Source organism: Auxenochlorella protothecoides, assembly GCF_000733215.1.
Source record: "Auxenochlorella protothecoides strain 0710 unplaced genomic scaffold scaffold37, whole genome shotgun sequence".
In the NCBI taxonomy this organism is placed as follows: Eukaryota; Viridiplantae; Chlorophyta; class Trebouxiophyceae; order Chlorellales; family Chlorellaceae; genus Auxenochlorella; species Auxenochlorella protothecoides.
Genome location: NW_011934458.1, coordinates 282,797 through 299,421, shown reverse-complemented (window position 1 = coordinate 299,421; position 16,625 = coordinate 282,797). Strand labels below are relative to the sequence as shown.

The 16,625-nt window shown below is 63.4% G+C and overlaps 8 protein-coding genes across 8 annotated transcripts in view; 2 read left to right on the top strand and 6 right to left on the bottom strand.

Moving 5' to 3' along the window:
- F751_3561 (Lipase) overlaps positions 1-359 on the top strand; it is a gene marked incomplete at both ends in the record, with an annotated part of 4,543 nt that extends 4,184 nt beyond the window's left edge. Inside the window, one exon of the mRNA XM_011403474.1 lies at positions 114-359. Coding sequence (XP_011401776.1) covers positions 114-359 — 246 coding nt within the window. The remainder of the gene's footprint in view (positions 1-113) is intronic.
- Positions 360-806: 447 nt separating this feature from the next.
- F751_3560 (Vacuolar amino acid transporter 5) lies at positions 807-3,631 on the bottom strand (the record flags this gene model as incomplete). The annotated part of the gene is made up of 8 exons (XM_011403473.1): positions 807-994; positions 1,290-1,452; positions 1,565-1,647; positions 1,851-2,049; positions 2,219-2,333; positions 2,538-2,660; positions 2,857-3,010; positions 3,211-3,631. The coding sequence occupies 8 exons, from the start codon at positions 3,629-3,631 to the stop codon at positions 807-809; spliced, it is 1,446 nt and encodes a 481-aa protein (XP_011401775.1).
- An 826-nt stretch (positions 3,632-4,457) lies between these two features.
- On the top strand, positions 4,458-6,432 carry F751_3559 (Acyl-protein thioesterase 1; the record flags this gene model as incomplete). Its single annotated transcript, XM_011403472.1, has 5 exons — positions 4,458-4,551; positions 5,086-5,366; positions 5,667-5,775; positions 6,009-6,126; positions 6,309-6,432. 5 exons carry the CDS (start codon positions 4,458-4,460, stop codon positions 6,430-6,432), a joined length of 726 nt encoding a protein of 241 aa, XP_011401774.1.
- A 504-nt stretch (positions 6,433-6,936) lies between these two features.
- F751_3558 (Pyruvate kinase) lies at positions 6,937-11,785 on the bottom strand (the record flags this gene model as incomplete). The annotated part of the gene is made up of 15 exons (XM_011403471.1): positions 6,937-7,090; positions 7,201-7,460; positions 7,722-7,879; positions 8,168-8,591; positions 8,667-8,771; positions 8,998-9,077; positions 9,148-9,295; positions 9,513-9,614; positions 9,889-10,002; positions 10,270-10,443; positions 10,608-10,658; positions 10,794-10,895; positions 11,138-11,323; positions 11,490-11,581; positions 11,725-11,785. The coding sequence occupies 15 exons, from the start codon at positions 11,783-11,785 to the stop codon at positions 6,937-6,939; spliced, it is 2,211 nt and encodes a 736-aa protein (XP_011401773.1).
- A 387-nt stretch (positions 11,786-12,172) lies between these two features.
- Positions 12,173-12,343, bottom strand: F751_3557 (hypothetical protein; the record flags this gene model as incomplete). The annotated part of the gene is made up of 1 exon (XM_011403470.1): positions 12,173-12,343. One exon carries the CDS (start codon positions 12,341-12,343, stop codon positions 12,173-12,175), a length of 171 nt encoding a protein of 56 aa, XP_011401772.1.
- Positions 12,344-12,659: 316 nt separating this feature from the next.
- F751_3556 (hypothetical protein) lies at positions 12,660-13,325 on the bottom strand (the record flags this gene model as incomplete). Its single annotated transcript, XM_011403469.1, has 1 exon — positions 12,660-13,325. The coding sequence occupies one exon, from the start codon at positions 13,323-13,325 to the stop codon at positions 12,660-12,662; it is 666 nt and encodes a 221-aa protein (XP_011401771.1).
- A 28-nt stretch (positions 13,326-13,353) lies between these two features.
- Positions 13,354-15,350, bottom strand: F751_3555 (hypothetical protein; the record flags this gene model as incomplete). The annotated part of the gene is made up of 3 exons (XM_011403468.1): positions 13,354-13,476; positions 13,765-13,905; positions 15,015-15,350. The coding sequence occupies 3 exons, from the start codon at positions 15,348-15,350 to the stop codon at positions 13,354-13,356; spliced, it is 600 nt and encodes a 199-aa protein (XP_011401770.1).
- Positions 15,351-16,300: 950 nt separating this feature from the next.
- Positions 16,301-16,625, bottom strand: part of F751_3554 (Actin) — a gene marked incomplete at both ends in the record, with an annotated part of 2,984 nt that continues 2,659 nt past the window's right edge. The window contains one exon of the mRNA XM_011403467.1: positions 16,301-16,347. Within this exon, the coding sequence (XP_011401769.1) occupies positions 16,301-16,347 (47 nt within the window). The remainder of the gene's footprint in view (positions 16,348-16,625) is intronic.

Here is a 16,625-nt window from a genome sequence, read left to right as displayed (position 1 = left end):
GACTAAGCGGTCGCAGACCGTCGATTGGTGGACCCCGATGCAGGTCCTGCCATGTGCAGGTATCATCATGTACCCTCCATGCTTGACCGGGACCTCCTCTGTACCTTGCGCAGGTGCCGAGCCTGCCCCCCATCGACGACTACCGCCCGCTCCCCGACGGTGTATGGTTCCGGGCCAACTACAGCATTGCCGTGGACCGGCCCCCCTTTGGGCTGGGGGACACCTCCTGGGACGACCACGACTGCGAGCGGCTGTACGTGCCATCCATCATGAACGCCACCCGGTTGGACGTGCCTCAGTTCGTGCTGGACCTGCCCGGCGCCAACGCCTCGCTGCCAGAGTATGCCACCGCCGGCTGAGGGGACCAATGTATTGTGACCGGGTGTGTCATGCCAACAGGCATGGCGATTCTACACCTCACCCTAAGACCCCACTCTCTCCGAACGAGCGGGCTTTGTTCATCAGAGCAGCACAATCCCCTTGACCACAGCATTCCCCTCCCGAGCCTGCGTCTCCAAGAATGCCATTGCGCGACCGTAAGCCATGCTCCCATTCGACGCTGGCACCGAGCATAATCACCCCTTTGTGGCAAAGCGCTGCCGAATCGTATGTGATCAGGGCAATTTTGGATGCAAAGGGGCAAGCTGCAGCGCAAAAGGCAAACAAGGTATCATGCAGGGCGAGGCTGGCGCGAGTTGCACCAGGTCATGCCACAGGCTGCCATGCAGTGGGGGGCGGAAGCTATGGGGGACAGTGTCGTTCGTCATGTATGTGGATGGCCAGCATCTCTGGCGCACATGTTTGCCTCAGAAGTGGGGGGTTTTGCCGGCGTACATGGCGAGGTGCAGGATGCCTGCTGCCCCAATGCCAATGCCGAAGAGGATCAGCACCAGGCCGCCGCCCTGGCGGCGGATCTTGGAGCCCCGGGTCTCGGTCAGGGTCTCCTCCATGCCGACGGAGAGCAGGCCGGGCAGGATCAGGGAGATGAGCACGCCTGTGGAGCACAGGTTACACGGCAGGTGGTGAGAATTGGCGCCAGTACTGGCTCTCTGGCTGTGCTGGAAGCAGAGACTGTGACTCATGCGAATGATGGATGGCAGCTGGGTGAAGGCTTGGAGCCCATACGATCTGGTGCAACCTGAGAGAAGTATGCGGGTCATACAGCAAACACCACTTGATGACAGGAGTGCCTGACAGTAAGCTTGTTTTGGCAACATCCTCGCAAATAACGAGTGTGCCCTGACACAACCTCTCCTACTCCCAGACCCTCAACACCAGTTCCCCCTTACCTGCAGTCGATCCGATGAGGATCAAGACACTCCAGATGTCGCTGAGGTGGGCCGCCGCGAGCCATGCCGCGCCGAGGGTCACATAGGTTACCAGGTACAGGCCAGGTCCTTGCAGGGGCTGGCGGAAGACGAGCTGCCACAGGGAGGTCCGCAGGGGCGCCATCTGCAGTGTGAGGTTTGGTTAGGTTGATGAGTACGACGGCGGAGTACTCCATTTCCATGGACTGTGGTGAATGCAGGTTGACAGGAGATTTTAGGAATGTGTCCTTCACCACCCTCATCCCTTCTCTGCCACTCGCATGCAGGGGAAAGGACAACAGGAGCGCAATGAGCACTCCGAGACGGATGCCAAAGAAGCCTGGAGTTGGGGGGGTGATGGAAGTGAGAGGAAAGATCGAGGGACTGACATTGTAATTCCATATTACAGAGGTCTCACGAGGTTGTGTGGATGTATAGTCTCATGAACCTGAGTACTCCTCGACGCCACACCAGCGGTCAGACGATTCTCATCCAACAGCCTCGGACCCCCAAAATGCTGGCAGCATGGACCTCTCTGTCTACCTGCTTGAGCCAGCTCAGGGATGAGCAGCTTGGACAGCGTCTCCACCGAGTAGTTGTTGATGACATCAGCGGATGTGGCGTTGCCAAAGACGCCGTAGGAGCAGATGGAGATGAGGAGGAAGGTGGCCGTGCTGGCCGCGATGGCGCCGGCCGACACGCCCTGTGCCTGGCGCTCCCTCACGGAGCTTGCGCTCTGCATCTGTGACAAGGGGAAGGGTGGAGTGTTAACGGTTGAACTGGTGTGCACAGAGCGACGAGGGGATACCAACAGTACCAGCCGTGGGCGTTGACCACCTCAAGTAGTCGCTGCTCAGCAGGCATTGAGAGGGTGTTGTTGCATCCCGCCACCTCGGCCCCCAAACACGCACGGAGTGCTGCAGGGTCCAGTGGCAAGTGTAGGCGACCAGCATGATGGAGAGCAGGGAGGTCAGCTCCACCGCAGACTTGAAGCCGTGCCCAATCAGCGCATGCCCCTTGGGCCACCTGCGGGGTGGGGGAAGAGTGGATGAGAATGGAGGGACCAGGCCATGCATGGTCCATGCTGACGAGGAGAAGGCGGGAGAGAGGTACGCATCAGTCCAGGGTCACAGGGTGTGCGAATCTTCCTCACCGTCCCTTCTCAACATGCCCAGGCACCTGCGGGCGCCCCTCCCCCCTCCCCTCTGTGGATGCCTCCACGCCCCTCACCAGTGCATGTGGCTCAGGGCACCGTTGTTTGCTGCGATGATGAAGAGAATCAGGGACACGGCGGCCCACAGCAGGATGGCTGCCACGCCCAGGGCCGACGCCCCGGCCAGCGAGCGGCTCTGCCTGCGCACAGGTGGGTTCGTGGTGTTGGGAGGACGTTGCTGGGGAATGTTGGTGTCCTACTCCTTCCCAAAAGGAGGAGGACGTCTTGAAGCCCTTTCAGGTTCCTCCTCCTCGCACGCCATCCTCAGGTCCGATCCACCATGTCCCATTGGGTGCCAGGCACAGCACACCCCCACCAGAACCCCGGCGCGCGCACGTGCTGGTAGAGGAGACCAGGGGGGCGAGGAGGACCACGGCCACCACCGCCAGGACCACCCTCCTGGATCCACAGTCCTGGGTGAGGATGCCCGGCTCGCCGGGGGAGCCCACCAGCATGTCACCGATGACCACCAGGTACACCACCAGCATCCCTGCAAACCTCGCACATGGGTGTTGTTGGGGGTTGAGTATCGCAGGCATGCATGGGAGGCGGCTGAAAAGGGGAGTCTCAAGCGGCGTCAGACCTCTTTTCTCGAGTGCATCCATGGGCAACAACAATCCAGGCAGGAGGAGGACGCATGCAGAGCAGACTGCTCACCCTTGGCCCCCCTCCTTGCTCGGCCCCACGCACCAAAGCAGTTGAAGATGAGTGCCATGTCCAGCACCGCCTGGCCGGTCACCCCCAGCTCCTCCCTGGCCAGAACCGACATGTTCATGACCCCCGTGCGGGCCGACGCCTTCGCCAGGGCGTGCAGGGAGGCGTAGGCCAGCAGGGCGACTGCCGCCAGGCAGATGGAGCCCGCCCCGATCCCCAGCATGGAGAACACGCGGGGCAAGGCCAGCAGCGCCACCCCCAGGATAGATTTCACCATGTGCGTCCCCGCCTCCCATGAGCTGGGAGGCTGCATGGACTGGGAGCGGTAGGAGCTGATGCGGGGGGTGAGCAGGGGCTCGCGCACCTCCGAGGGGAATGGGGGAGGGGTCACCGCCGGGGCGGGGATCACGACACGACCCCCGGGGCTGGCCGCAGCCTCAAAGGGTGACGAAGACATTGTGGAGAAACCTGGATTGACTTGGTATTCAGAGACTGTGTTCCGACACGCATCGGAGGGCGGCCTCATGAGGTCCACCGACACCGGCATCGTACCCGGGTGTCCGGTGGCTTCCGCATGCTTAACGCCCGCGTGCTTTCTTACTCTCCACGCGTCTGAGAGACAATAACCGGGCACCTGTTGCGGTGCTCTCAATGCTCAACCTGTCAGTGGAACTACACACACTTCCGAGCAAATGCTGGTAAGGACTCACGGGACAGCCGAGCTCAAGGTTGGTCCACTTCAATGCCACTGATGTGCTCTACTCACACCCTCCTTGCGTGCCATTCAGTCTCAGTTTACCCACCAATCAAACAGCACAAAGGGCAGATCTTATCAAGACCTTCCAATATCCGGTAGCTCACAGCATGCTCGTCTTTGGCATGCGTGAAGGCACTCATGATGGGGTCCATCACATTACATGCCCTGACCCTGGAGGAGTTTATTGGCATGCCTGTGCATAGACAATTCTTTTTCAATGAGAGATTTTGGGAGGCAGGAGGATAAATTCGTGGCAACTGACATTCTTGTGGGAGTTATTATGTATTTGGTACAAGGGAGAACTAGTGGGAGTTCTTGGTGACTTACGCAATGCCAGGTCTGGCTGGCTCTCCACCCGAGAGCGCGAGCCATAAACTGAGCTGTGCCTCAGCCCACAGAGCGTCAATGCCTCATACCGTTTGTGAGACCCAATCTACTCTTCCCGTGCGTCGTACTTCTATTATTTCCTGTCTTCACACACTTTACTGCTTTCCTCATCAGCCCCAGCCTCAAAAACCCTGCCGACATGGCAGCGCGCGTGTTCGGACCCTTGATCACGCAGCCTGCGGCTGGTCGCCACTCGGCGACCCTGATCATGCTGCATGGACTGGGAGATACAGGTGAGGGGATCGCGAGGGTGGTGTAATGGGGAGGGGGCGGCCCAAGTGGGTTCGGGGAAGGCGACAGAGCTCTGTGGACCCAGCGCCCTTGGAGGACTGACATGCACCACTGGGTGCGAGTGCTCTGCTTTGCACCACCACACCTGCAGTGTTCCAGTAAAGACCTCACACTCTGTGAATGCATGTTGACCAGGCAATGGCTGGGCACCGGTTGGGCCCCAGCTCAACCTGCCACACATCAAGATGGTGTTCCCTACAGCGCCCACCCGGCCCATCAGCATCAACATGGGCATGTCCATGCCAGGCAAGTTACTGGCGTTGAGGGGCTGCACGCTGGAAGAGTTGCATGTCCAGGCATGACAGGCTTTGCTAGGCCGGGCCTTGGCACGAGGGGATGTGGTCTGCATGGTATGAAATTGCGCGAAGCACACCCAGACGCTCAGTCCCTCTAAAGATGAAAACCCTCCTCACCTGCGTCAGCCCCCTTCGGCCCTCCAAATTCCCACCCTACCCCTTCTTAACATACTCTGGCAGGCTGGTTTGACCTCAAGAGCCTGGACTCTGACGACCTGCAGGCGGCGATGGGAGGCAAGGCACTAGACCCGGAGGGCATCGCAGAGTCCATCAAGTATGTGGATGACCTGATTGCGGCCGAGGTGGCAGCAGGCACCCCCACCGACCGCATTGTTCTCGGCGGCTTTAGCCAGGGCGGGCACATCGCCCTCAAGGCCTTCCTGCGGCACGAGCCAGCGCTGGCCGGCTGCGCGGCGCTTTCCACCTGGCTGGAGCCCTCCAAGATGCCGGTGGGGAGAGAGGTGGGGGGGGAGAGGATATGGCACAGCCAAGGGTTTCCTGTGTGTATGAATGGGGTCCCATACGCCTACTAGAGGCTTGCTGGGCCTAGAGCGATCAGCCCATGGAACATTGCGCTTCGTGGTTATTCTGAGATCAAAATGACATTGCGACCTGCAGTGGACATTCCTTGACTATGGCCGGCTGATGTATGGTGCTGATTGACAACACGATTTAGTGCTGCAGAGGCTGAGATGCTGCACCATCCGCCTCCTCCCTTGCCTCAATTCCATCGCAACTCTCCATGCCAAGTCCCTCCACAGTACTCCAAGGAGGCCTTGAGGCGTCCCATTTTCCTGGCCCATGGTTCTGCTGATCCGCTGCTGCCCCCAATTCTGGCCCAGACATCGTACAAGACCCTCAACGACGCAGGTGAAGGAATAGTCTTATCAGTTGGGATATCATTGGCGTGGGAGAGGGGAAGGGTGCTCGCTGGTATGTTTGAAAGGAGAAGCCAGACCGTATGATGGTATGGTCTCCTGTGTGCGCCAGAAGGGATCATTATGTACTGGAAAGGTGCTTGCAGATAGCCCTGTACGCTCCTGTGCAGCCCTTTCTGCCTGCAATGAGCTCATGCAATACTGGGACCCCTCTTGAATCATCAGGTGCTTCCTCTGTGGACTTCCGGATCTACCCCGGCATGCAGCACAGCAGCTGCCCCGAGGAGATGTCGGACTTTGCCGCCTTCCTGAAACGCGTGGTCCCGGATGCGCCTCCCTCGCTGTGAGTGGGATGGACTGTTGTTAGCTTGGAGGTTTGGGTGCACAGCGCTTTGGGCGAGGAATGGCATGGGCACACATCAGTCGCTGGTGATCAACACTTCAATGCGACTGGGATGCACTGCCTCTCCTTGGTCCCTGCTGCGCCCCAGTGATGAGGGGCAGCCTCGTCTCACCCCTGTGTAGGTCTGATCTGCAGGGCTTCTCTGTGAAGCAGCTCAAGCAGCTGCTGAGCTCCCAGGGCATCTCGACTAAGGGCATGTTTGAGAAGCAGGAATTGCTGGAGGCGGCGTCCAGGCTCGCAAAGTGAAGGACGGGTTTTTATGTTCTGGCCGGTTGCAGCTTGATCCTCATCCTTGACGCTCAATAATGTCGTCCCCCCCCCGGGTCATTTCTTAGTAATTAATGCTCTTGCACCGCTTTTGGAAGAGGTCAATACCCAATCTCCAAGGCAGGCATCCAGTGCAAACACTCTGTAGATTGTGTCCTTACATTATCCAGTCGATTGCACTGGCTTAGTGCACAATGCATCAAACAGAGTGCAACTGAGTATTGCATGGAAGAATGGACCTTTAGCAGCCAGACCCCTATTCTTTCCCCTGTCTCTAAGGCGGTCAGCAACTGCCAATCGGACTCGATGGCCAGCAGGAAACTCACAACGCGCTCTAGCAGAGTGCCAGGGATGCTCTGACGCACACAGAAGGAGAATCAGGCAGACTCACAGCTTAAAGCAGGGTCTGGAGGCCAGATCTAGACTGGTCAGCCCTCAGGAGGCAAACATATGCAAAAGACGGCAACCAGCATCGCTGCGCACTCAGAGCTCCGACAGCGTGCGAAGTCGTGGCTCCACAGAGCCGTGCGCCGCCGTCTGCTGGGCGCGGGCAAAGGCGCTGATTGCGTCTGCATCCGTCATTGCGCCCAGGAAGGAGGGTGCCTGGTGCGCACGGCGCCGGCCACGCCCGCCGGGACTGCGGGAAGGGTGGTGATGTATTCATTTGGGCGCATGGCATGGTGACAGGGAAGGGTCAGCTCGATACACTGAACTGAGAAGCCAAACTTCTCGTCACCTCAAACATACCTGGTGGGGTGGTGAGCACCCTGAGTCAAAGCGGCGGAAGCGGCTGGTGCGGCGCCAAAGGGGCTGGGGACCCCCCGCGCAAAGGGGCTGCCGCCCTCGCTGCCAAAGGGGCTGGTGCGCTGCCCCGCCGCCAGGCTGCCAGACAGCGTGTTGCTCAGACCGGGGCTCATCAGGGAGGAGGTGAAGCTGCCGGCCTGCTCAGGGGCCAGTGGGCCCCTGCCCTCGCCGCCGTGCAGCAGGCCCTCGCCGGCCTCGTCCACCTGCGGCGGCGAGGGATTGAGGAGTGGGAGTGTTTATCAATGGGGGGTATTCACAGGCGACTTCCTTCTTCGAAGTAGGTGCTGGAGGGAACAAGAAGGGCAGGAACATTTCCCCGCCCTCTTGCCTTGCACACCACCATTCAAGGGTCGCAGCCTAGTCCCATGTGCATGTACGACCCACACCGAGCAACGTTGACATCATAACAGTGCGTCCACTGTTTCTCCAAGCTCCTGTCCCCCACACCACGGCCCCTGCCCTACCCGCACGATCTTGACCACCAGGGCCCCCCGCTCTGTGGTGATGACGACCACATAGTCCAGGGGCTTGCAGAGACCGTTTTCAGCGGCCAGGCCGATGGCCTCAGACAGCAGATCGTCCGAGCCGGAGCTCATGGGCGCCGCAAGCATGGGGAACACACCTGTTGAATTTGGAAGGGGGGGGGAGAGACTGGGGCTTTGCGTGCAGTGCACTGGTGGGGAGTCTTGGCGTGAAGATATGCTCTGCACGGAACCCTCACTGCAACAGACCCCCAGTGCTGCTGCCATGGCAGGTGGGGTATGCTCCACCCACCTTGTTTATTTCCGCCTTTCCAGCATTCCAATCCCCCCGGCCATTCCTCATTGCAAATCCTCCAAGAATCCCTCCCCCCCCAAACACCACTCCTTCCCTATGCCTTCCCCCAAACCCAAATCCCCAACTGCCCCACCTCGCATGGTGAGGCACTGCCGCGCCAGGTACTTGCCCTCCAGCCTCCAGCGCAGCCTGTCCGACTTCAGGGTGGGCACCACCACCGCCATCACCGGCATGGGCGGCCGGAACTTGGCCACCAAGCTGATGGTCCGCCCCGAGGCCGTCAGCACCACGATCAGCCCCGCCGCGATCTTCTCCGCGGTGCGCGTGGCGTTGCTGGCCACGCTCTCCAGCTTTTGCAGGTAGGCCGCGTCGCGGCCGGGGCGCGGACCCCGCTGCACGATGCGTGACGGCACGCTGCCAAAGGCGGACACTGTGTGCGCCGTGGGCGAGCCGCCCAGCCCCGACGCCGGGTGCGGCGGCGAGCCGCCGTCCGCCCACATCGGGCCGGCGCCGGTCGGAGCCTGGGAGACCCCTGTGGCCAGCGTCAGGCTCGACGGCTGCGCAGTTAGCCGCGCACGGCCCGGGCGGGACCCGGCGCGGGCGGTGGGCTGCCCGGCGGAGCCGACGCTGACCACTGGCTCGGACATGCCCAGCAGGGAGGCGGAGGAGGGCAGGCCGGCGTACGACCCCGGGATGTCAGCCTCCGAGGCCGACGGGTGGCTCAGCGACAGCCCCTCCTGGGGGTTAATCATGGAGAAGAACCGGTGGGGTGGATTTGGGACACTCAATCAAGCGATGGAGGGTTTGAGAATGCACAAGGGTGTTTGGCAACATTCCCCGGATTGGGAAGGGCAGGGGAGGATGGCGGGGCCTACCCCCCAACCCAGCTATGCCCTCAGCTGCTCTTCTATAAACTCACCCCCTTCCCCCCCCAAAAAACTTCAAAACCCGCCTCCCCCTCACATCAAAGCTCTCGTTGACCATGAGCTCGTGGTGGGAGCGGTAGTCAAAGTGGAGCTCGGCCGCGCGGCACAGTCGTACCACTGTCTGCACCGTCAGCACAGGGGTACTGGCCCCGCAGTGTCTCGGCGCCCAGGAGCACGCCATCCACACCGTCCAGCACCGCGTTGGCAACATCCGTGGCCTCCGCGCGGGTGGGGCGCGGCGTGTTGACCATGGTGTCCACGAAGCGGGTCACAATGACGGGCTTGCCCAGCAGGTTGCAGCGCCCCACCAGCCGCTTCTGGAGCAGGGACATCAGCTGCGGGGCGGGGAGGGGGACGAAGGGAGACATGGAGGGTCCGTGCCATGCGCGCGCGGGGTGGATGGATGTGTGGCACAAGCCTGCTCAAGCGGGAGTCGTTCCTCGCAAAAGCTCTGGGAAGAATTCAGAAGCAATGAAGTGCCTGATGGGTCAAAACCAAACCTCTGCATGAGCCACCCATCCCTCCAACCAGATCATACATGCCGGGCGATACCTCTGCGTCATAGTCGAGACCCAGGTTGCCGCGGGAGATCAGCACGCCGTCTGCGGCCAGGCAGATGGCATCAAAGTTTCGCACCGCGGGCTTGCGCTCCACCTGGGCCCGGGTAGGGTTTGGAGAAAGGGTGAGCGTGAGCTTGACTGGTGTGGAAATAAGGGGTTGGTACTGGGGGCTGGACGACAGATCCAGCACCAGGCTCTTAGTTCAGCCCCAACACGACCCTCATCCAATTTGATGTCATTCTAAATGCCTCTCCACAGGGCATCCTCCCAAGAAGTGTGCTGTCCGTCCAAGTCGGCATGGATGTGCTGCCAGTGAAACCACAACCCGAAGCATTTACCCCTGATCCTTGTTCCCCCTTGATTCCCACCTTAGCAATGATCTTGGTCTGGAACATGCCCAGCGCATCCAGAAAAGCGCGGCACTCTGTCAGATCCTCCACAGATGAGCAGTAGGACAGCGAGATGTAGTCAATCTCATACTCCTGAGTTGGAAGGGGTTTATAAGCATGGAGCAAATCCAAGAAACACTCACGTGCCGAACACCGAGCAGGTGGGGCAAATACACTTTGATACCTGTGGATCCCACTCAGTCTCTGTTTGCAGGGCATGTGTGAGATCCTTCACATGAATATTCACAACTGCCTTGTCAGGCCAGGCTGAAGGATGAGCCCTCCCAATCCCAGATGGCCTACAGGGTTCCACACCTCATCCGCTCTCTGGCCCTGCAGTCCCTCACGGTCCCCACCCACCTTGCCAAACTTCTTGATGCAGTTTGCGTCATGCTGGGTCATGATGGGGATGGCCATGTCAAAGGCGGCGTCGTTGGCCTCGTTGGGGTGGGCGGCCATCACCGTCAGCAGGCCGTCCAGGCTGGCGTCGGTCTGGGCGATGGTCACGATGTCCAGGTCCTGCTTCTCTGTCACCTGGGCAAGGGACAGGGGAGGTGGATTTTGGATTGATTTGGATGTGGGGGACGGCGTGAAGTGGGAGATGCACGGACGTTTACTACCGCCAATCCAGCCGGCCAAACAGCCCGGTCGTCTGAATGCTGAGGCTCCAACAACCATGTGCGCCGACCTTTCCTTACCTCGAGGAGCAGGGTGCCGCCCTCAGCGCCTGTGCTCAGGTAACGCCCCACCTATGGTGGTGTTGGGAAGGGGACGCTGCCTGCATCGCCCCCATGATGGGTGCATGGTGCACACTCTTGCAGCCAACCGAATGGTCCACTCCCACCACCCCCCATGCACCCATGCTCCGACTCCTTCCAACCCACCACCACAGTCTGCCCAATGTCCAGGGCGTCTGCAAAGCCAGGGTACGTTATGGGCAGCATGGTCTCGCTCGCCGGTACGTCCTTGGGTGTCAGCGTGACGCTCTATGGGGAGGCAGGACGCGGCGGGCGTAGAGGGTCGTGAACGGGAAGAAGAGGGACGAGGTCTTCGGGAGTGAAGCATTGCGCACGGCCCCTGATCAGGCAAACAAGATGAAGGGGGGTGGTCCCTAGCGGCCTTCTATATCACAATGGAGCACCTCTCCATGCCTCCATATTCGAAAGGCACCGGCGTTCAGAAGCTGAGCAGCGCCCCCACCAACCCGTCCTGCATCCCCACTGCCCACCTGGCCCTTCTTGATCTCGATGGGGGTGCCGTGGTGCAGCCACCCGTCCTCAGTGGTCTCGGCGGGGCGCCGCACGGTGATCTCCCTTCCCGTGGTGTCGAGCCACACGCAGCACAGGCGGCCGGTGACATGCATGGCCTTTGCTAGATTCTCCAGGGACACCTGGTGGAAGGTGGCGGGTCCCCACTGCGAAAGGGAAAGGGGAGGGGGGCATCAGCGTGAAGGCAATGCAGCAATCAGAGGTGATGGGCTGTACAGCCTGGGGAGGACGATGCAGCTCCTCCCACGGCGCCAACACGGGACGGAGGAGTAGGGCAGCAGGAAAAGCCAAGCCACCAACACATGGACGCACGGTGAGGTCGACACGCGCGCAGGTCATGCCGGCTGCCAGCAGCTCGACGAGGACGTCCACCGACTGGCAGGATGGACCGAGCGTCACCACCACTGCAGGGGTGGCATGTGCAAGGGGAATTGGAGATGGGCAAGTGTGTGGCGTAGACTTGACTGCCAAAAGCACTGCAAGAATCAATAGCACCCAGACTGCCTCAAGCCCCGGCCTGCGCCAGGGTCGACCACATCCCACCTACCTTTGGTGCCCACCCCCGCGTGCAGGTCGGACTCCGGCACGGGGACAAGGACCTCCTTCATGTCCACATCCACGAAAAAGTGCTGCAAGGGGGCAGGTGTGGCGCGCCTTGACCAGCCTCCCTCCCATGAGACAGGCACCCTGGCTGTGCATCACTGTGGAGTCGTTGCAAACCCAGGCAACACATGCACAGCATGGCACGATGCCAAGCAAGCGATGCATTCATCTCACAACCCACATGCTTGGCCTTGAGCGATCTGCACGGTGTCGGGATGAAAGTGGGTGAGGAGGGCGGCTCATGAGCTGCGGGGATGGGAATCTTGAGCCGGCAACCCATCACCACTTCCACACCCTGCAACCAGGTCGCCCGTGGCCAATGATGCACGGATCAAATCACCTGGACGGCATGATGACGGTGTGGGGCGGAATGGGGCACCTGCCGAAACCACCTATGCGCTCGCCAACCCCGCTGTGCACGAGTACCAAGCTGTCGGGACCGGGTGCATGCAGCAGGACGCACGTTCAGACAGCCCGCACAGCACGGAGAAGGCACACTGCTTATGGGTTTGAATGTGCGGACGGAGGAGATGCCAGCAGCGAAGATGGGGAAGGCCGTGCATTGCACGTGGCTTTCCGCCACTTGGTTTGACTCCCCCCTTCCCCCTCCTTGTCGTCCACCAAGGGCATGAGCCCGCACGCTTGCACCACACCCTTCAGCGCTTCCCCTGGGCACACCAAGGCTGCGGCATTATTACCCGATTCTAGGCAAGCAATCTAGAGGTAGAGGCAAAGGGTGAAAAGGAAGGAAAATAACAGGGAAGCTAGAAGCACATGGTGGTGTCCGTCGCCTCATCTTCGAGATCTCCTCTGGCATCAGCCGGGGCGGGCAGAGGCACCGGGGCACGACCCACTTCGGACAGCGAAGCGGGACGGGCGTCAAGCAAACGCAAGAAGGGCAACTCCGGGGGAAGGGATGCCGGGCCGGGAAGCCATGCAGCAGGTCCGCGATGGAGGCCGGGGCGAGGGTCGCCCGCCCCGCACCTCGAGCACAAGGAGCGCCCGGATCGCGGCGGCGGGACACAGCTGCCCCGGCGGCCGCGATGGGGCTGCTGACCCCTGACCTCCAGCAGGGAGCCACAGGAGCGGGGCGGTGGTACAGCAAGGGGAGTACGGGTCGGAGGCCCAGGGAGGGGGTCCCGACCGGACCAGGGGCACACTTCTGCGATCCTGGGGCGGGGTGGCAGGCATGGTTTTCCATGGTGTGGGGGGGGCGCCGCAGGGATAGAGAGAGGGTCGGGCGCCATCGAGTATGGGACGTGACGCAGGGCCGGGCAAGTAATTCGCAGTTGGAAGGGAGAGGGCGTGAAAAGGGGGTGGGGCTGAAGGCAGGCCAGTCGCACGGGTTGGCGCTGCCGAGCGGTACGGAGCAGGGCAGGAAGGGGCTTGTGTTGGCGGGCAGGTGGCAGGCTCGAGCCCCGCCTGTATCTGGGCGGGGTGGCCGACGGCGCCCGGGGCGCGGTGCAAGGGGATACGGTGGTGTGGGGAAGGGGGAGCGGGGGGCGCCGGGGGGGGCACTCGCTCGCTCGCTGATGGGGGGGGCATGGGGACGCCGCCAGGCGTGTGGAGCTCTTCACTCGGCGCGCGGCGTGGCGTCCAGCAGCTCCTTGACCTCCAGGATGAGTTCCAGGGGCACCTCAGAGCCCTTGGCCAGCCGGGCCTTGAGTTGCGCCTTGGGCAGCCGCGCCACCCTCGTCTGTCGCGAAGGGGGGGGGGGTTCGGGAAGGGGGGGGTCGCAAAGAGTTTCGGGGGGGGGGGGCCTTGCGCGCGCGCGCGCAGACAGGCAGCGGACCAACGGGCCCAGTGCGGAGAGGCCAGGGAGCTTTCTGCAGGCGTGGGCAGGCCCCACTCCTCTTGCAGGTGGGTGCACCATCGGTCACCTCCCTGGCGTGCCTTAGGCAGGACACTTCACACCCGCACCCGCATACCCACCCACGCCCGCCCGCCTAGCCCATCCCGCCAGCGCCGACGCATGCCGACGCACCAGGTTGCGCCACTTGTCCTTCAGGTCGACCGCGGAGCGCGTGCTGAGCAGGGACACGACGGCGGAGGAGGCGGTGCGCTTGATCTCGGCCCACTTCCCGGCCCCCACGCCGCGCACTCCCTCCACCAGCGCCCTCGTCTCCTCCGCGGACCAGGGGTTGTGCTTCTCTTGGCGCCGCCGGCGCCGCCGCGCGCCGACCCGCCCGAGCCGTCGAGCCCGGCGGAGCACGCGTCTTCGCCCTCGCCGCCGCTCAGGCCGCCGCCGGCGCCGTCCTCCTCCCAGGCCTCCGCCGCCGCCGTGGCCGCGGCCAGGGCCATCGACCGGCGCGCCGCTTGGCGCACGGGCCGCCCGTCGCCGGCGACGGCCAGGTGCGAGGAGGAGGCGTGGCGGTAGTCGCCGCCCAGGGGCGCCAGGCCCGCCGGGCCCGACGCGTAGCTCGCGTAGGAGGCGCCGCCGTGCGCGCTGCCGTCGCCCTCGCCCTCGCCGTGGTGGCCGCCGCCCAGGCGCCGCGCGCTGGCGGAGCGCTTGAGCTGCACCGTGGCGCGCAGGGCCAGGCCGCGCGGCGCGCCCGCGGGCGACGCGGGCACCGACCGACCGCCGTGGTGCTGGGTGAAGGGGTGTCCGCGCGGCGCCGGGGGGGCGGGGGGCGCCGCGTGCGGGCCCCAGCGGCGGGGGCCCTGCGCGTCGCCAGGGCCCGGGGCGGCGGACCAGGCGCCCAGGCCTGCGCCGCCGCCGTCGTCCAGGTGCAGCGCCTCCTCCTCGCTGTCCTCGAAGGACAGGATGTCCAGCGAGGCGGCGGTCTCCATGGCGCCCACCACCGACCCCTGGTCGCAGCCGCTGTAGGAGCTGCCGCGGCTGCGCCCGCCGTGCATGGTGGAGCCCTCGGAGCCGGGGACGGCGGCGGGCGGCGGCGCGGCCGCCGCGGCGTCAAACATCTCCAGCGCGGACATGGGGGTGGGGAGTGGGGTGGCGTGCTCCGCCGCCGCCAGCTGCTGGCGGTACTGCCAGGCGGGCGACTCCTCCGCGGCCGGGGGCCCGCCCCAGACGTGGGGCGGGGGGGGGATGGGGGGGTACTGCGGCGCGTACTGCGGCGCGTGCTGGCCCATGTACTGCAGGCTGCAGCAGGGGCAGGACGCGGGGCCGGGGGCGGGCGCACCGTAGTACTGGCACTGATACGCGGTCTGGGCGGGGGTGGCGGCCGGGCGCAGGCCGGGCGGCAGGCTGTACTGGGGGGCGGGCTCGTATGTCACGGGCCACTGGCCGGGGGAGGGGGCCTGGGGCACCCAGGTGGAGGAGGACAGGGCGCGACCCAGGCCTGGGTCCTCCCGGTCCCCGTAGGAGCTGCCCAGCATCGTGGCCGCACTTTCCGCGGAGTCGTTCTGCAGCGTGACCGCGAGCGCCCGGCGACCCCCCGCAATCGCCAGGGGGGCAGAGGCGTGGAGCGGGACGTTGGCAGGGGTGGAGGCCCGGTACGGCTTGGGCCCCTCGGGGGGTCCCAGGCATGACCAAAAGTCCAGGACATCCTCGTCCGTGTCCAGCAGGCTCGCCAGCCGCGAAGTGTCCGGTTCAAAACAAAGCACATCCATGGCTGCTGGGACGGGGGGGGGGGGGCGGGATCAGAGGGCCGGGAGGCCGGGCAAAGGTGTACAGGACAACCCCGCACAGCCGCGGAGCGGCCTCGGGGCGGGGGGGAGGCATGCCGATGCGCCAGCCCCATACAACCTGGCTCTGGAGGCTACCTGAGGATTCTCAAGGTGCCTGGAACAATATCAGGCCGACTGTGCCCAGCGGCGCGAGGGCCCAAGGATGGGGCTCACCGGCAAGTGCGCCGGGAGGGAGGATAGCACCCCGCAGAAGCCGAATGAGGTGTGGCGTGTGCACCCTTCGTCGCTCGGGGTTCGGCAGCGTGTGAAACCACTTCAAGGTCTACTCTTACTCCCTATCGCCCATCCCACGGCTCCTCATGCCCCCAGGTTGACGCATCGGTGCTCCCCCGAGGAGGCCAGAGGTGGGATGGGACCCCCTAACTTAGCATGACCGGGGACGAACGGAGGAAGATCGGGGAATCGATCTGATATCTCCAGCGCGTCCGGGATGCACACCCGGCAACCCTCACCCCCACAGGAATTGAGTCGTTCTATGTGCGGTTGCCAACGTGCGTCCCTTCGATCGCTGGTCCCGGGCGGGGAGCGCCTACGCCTGGGGGACCGGCGGGGACTGTGTGCCTGTATGAATCACGTGACAGCCTGCCCTACACATTACCAATATCAAGGTTCCCGGTTTTCCTCGCCCACACGGTACCATGCGAGCCCCGAGCCCGACTGACCAGTTGTGAATCGCCCAGGACACACGCGTGCAGTCACGCCATACACATCCCTTGACCCCATGCCCTTGCCCCTGTGCCATGGAACAAGTGACAGGCGTGCATGCACGGCACATGGGTGAAGCGGGGGCAAGAAATAGCGCTGCAGGGGTGGCGTGGTGTGGTGCGGATCTCGTGCGGCTCCAGCCTCGAGGGCGGATGCGACGATCCCACTCAGAAGCACTTGCGGTGCACGATGGAGGGCCCGCTCTCATCGTACTCTGCGAGGGGGGCAAGGCATCGGGGGGACAGGGGTGACCAGATGACCAAGGGGGCTGAGCGACTGGGTACACGCATGCCGCGCCACGCACCGCCACGCTCGCGCACGCCAGAGGCAGAGCGCGCGAGCTCCAGAGCTCGCGAGCCCGTCACACATGCACCCTGCGCTGTGCCCCCATCAGCCCCATACCGACATCAACAGCCACACGCCTTCCAGCCCTCTCCTGCACCTGAGTACCCCCTCCCCCCCCCCCCCCCACGTTCTTCTGACCTCACTCTC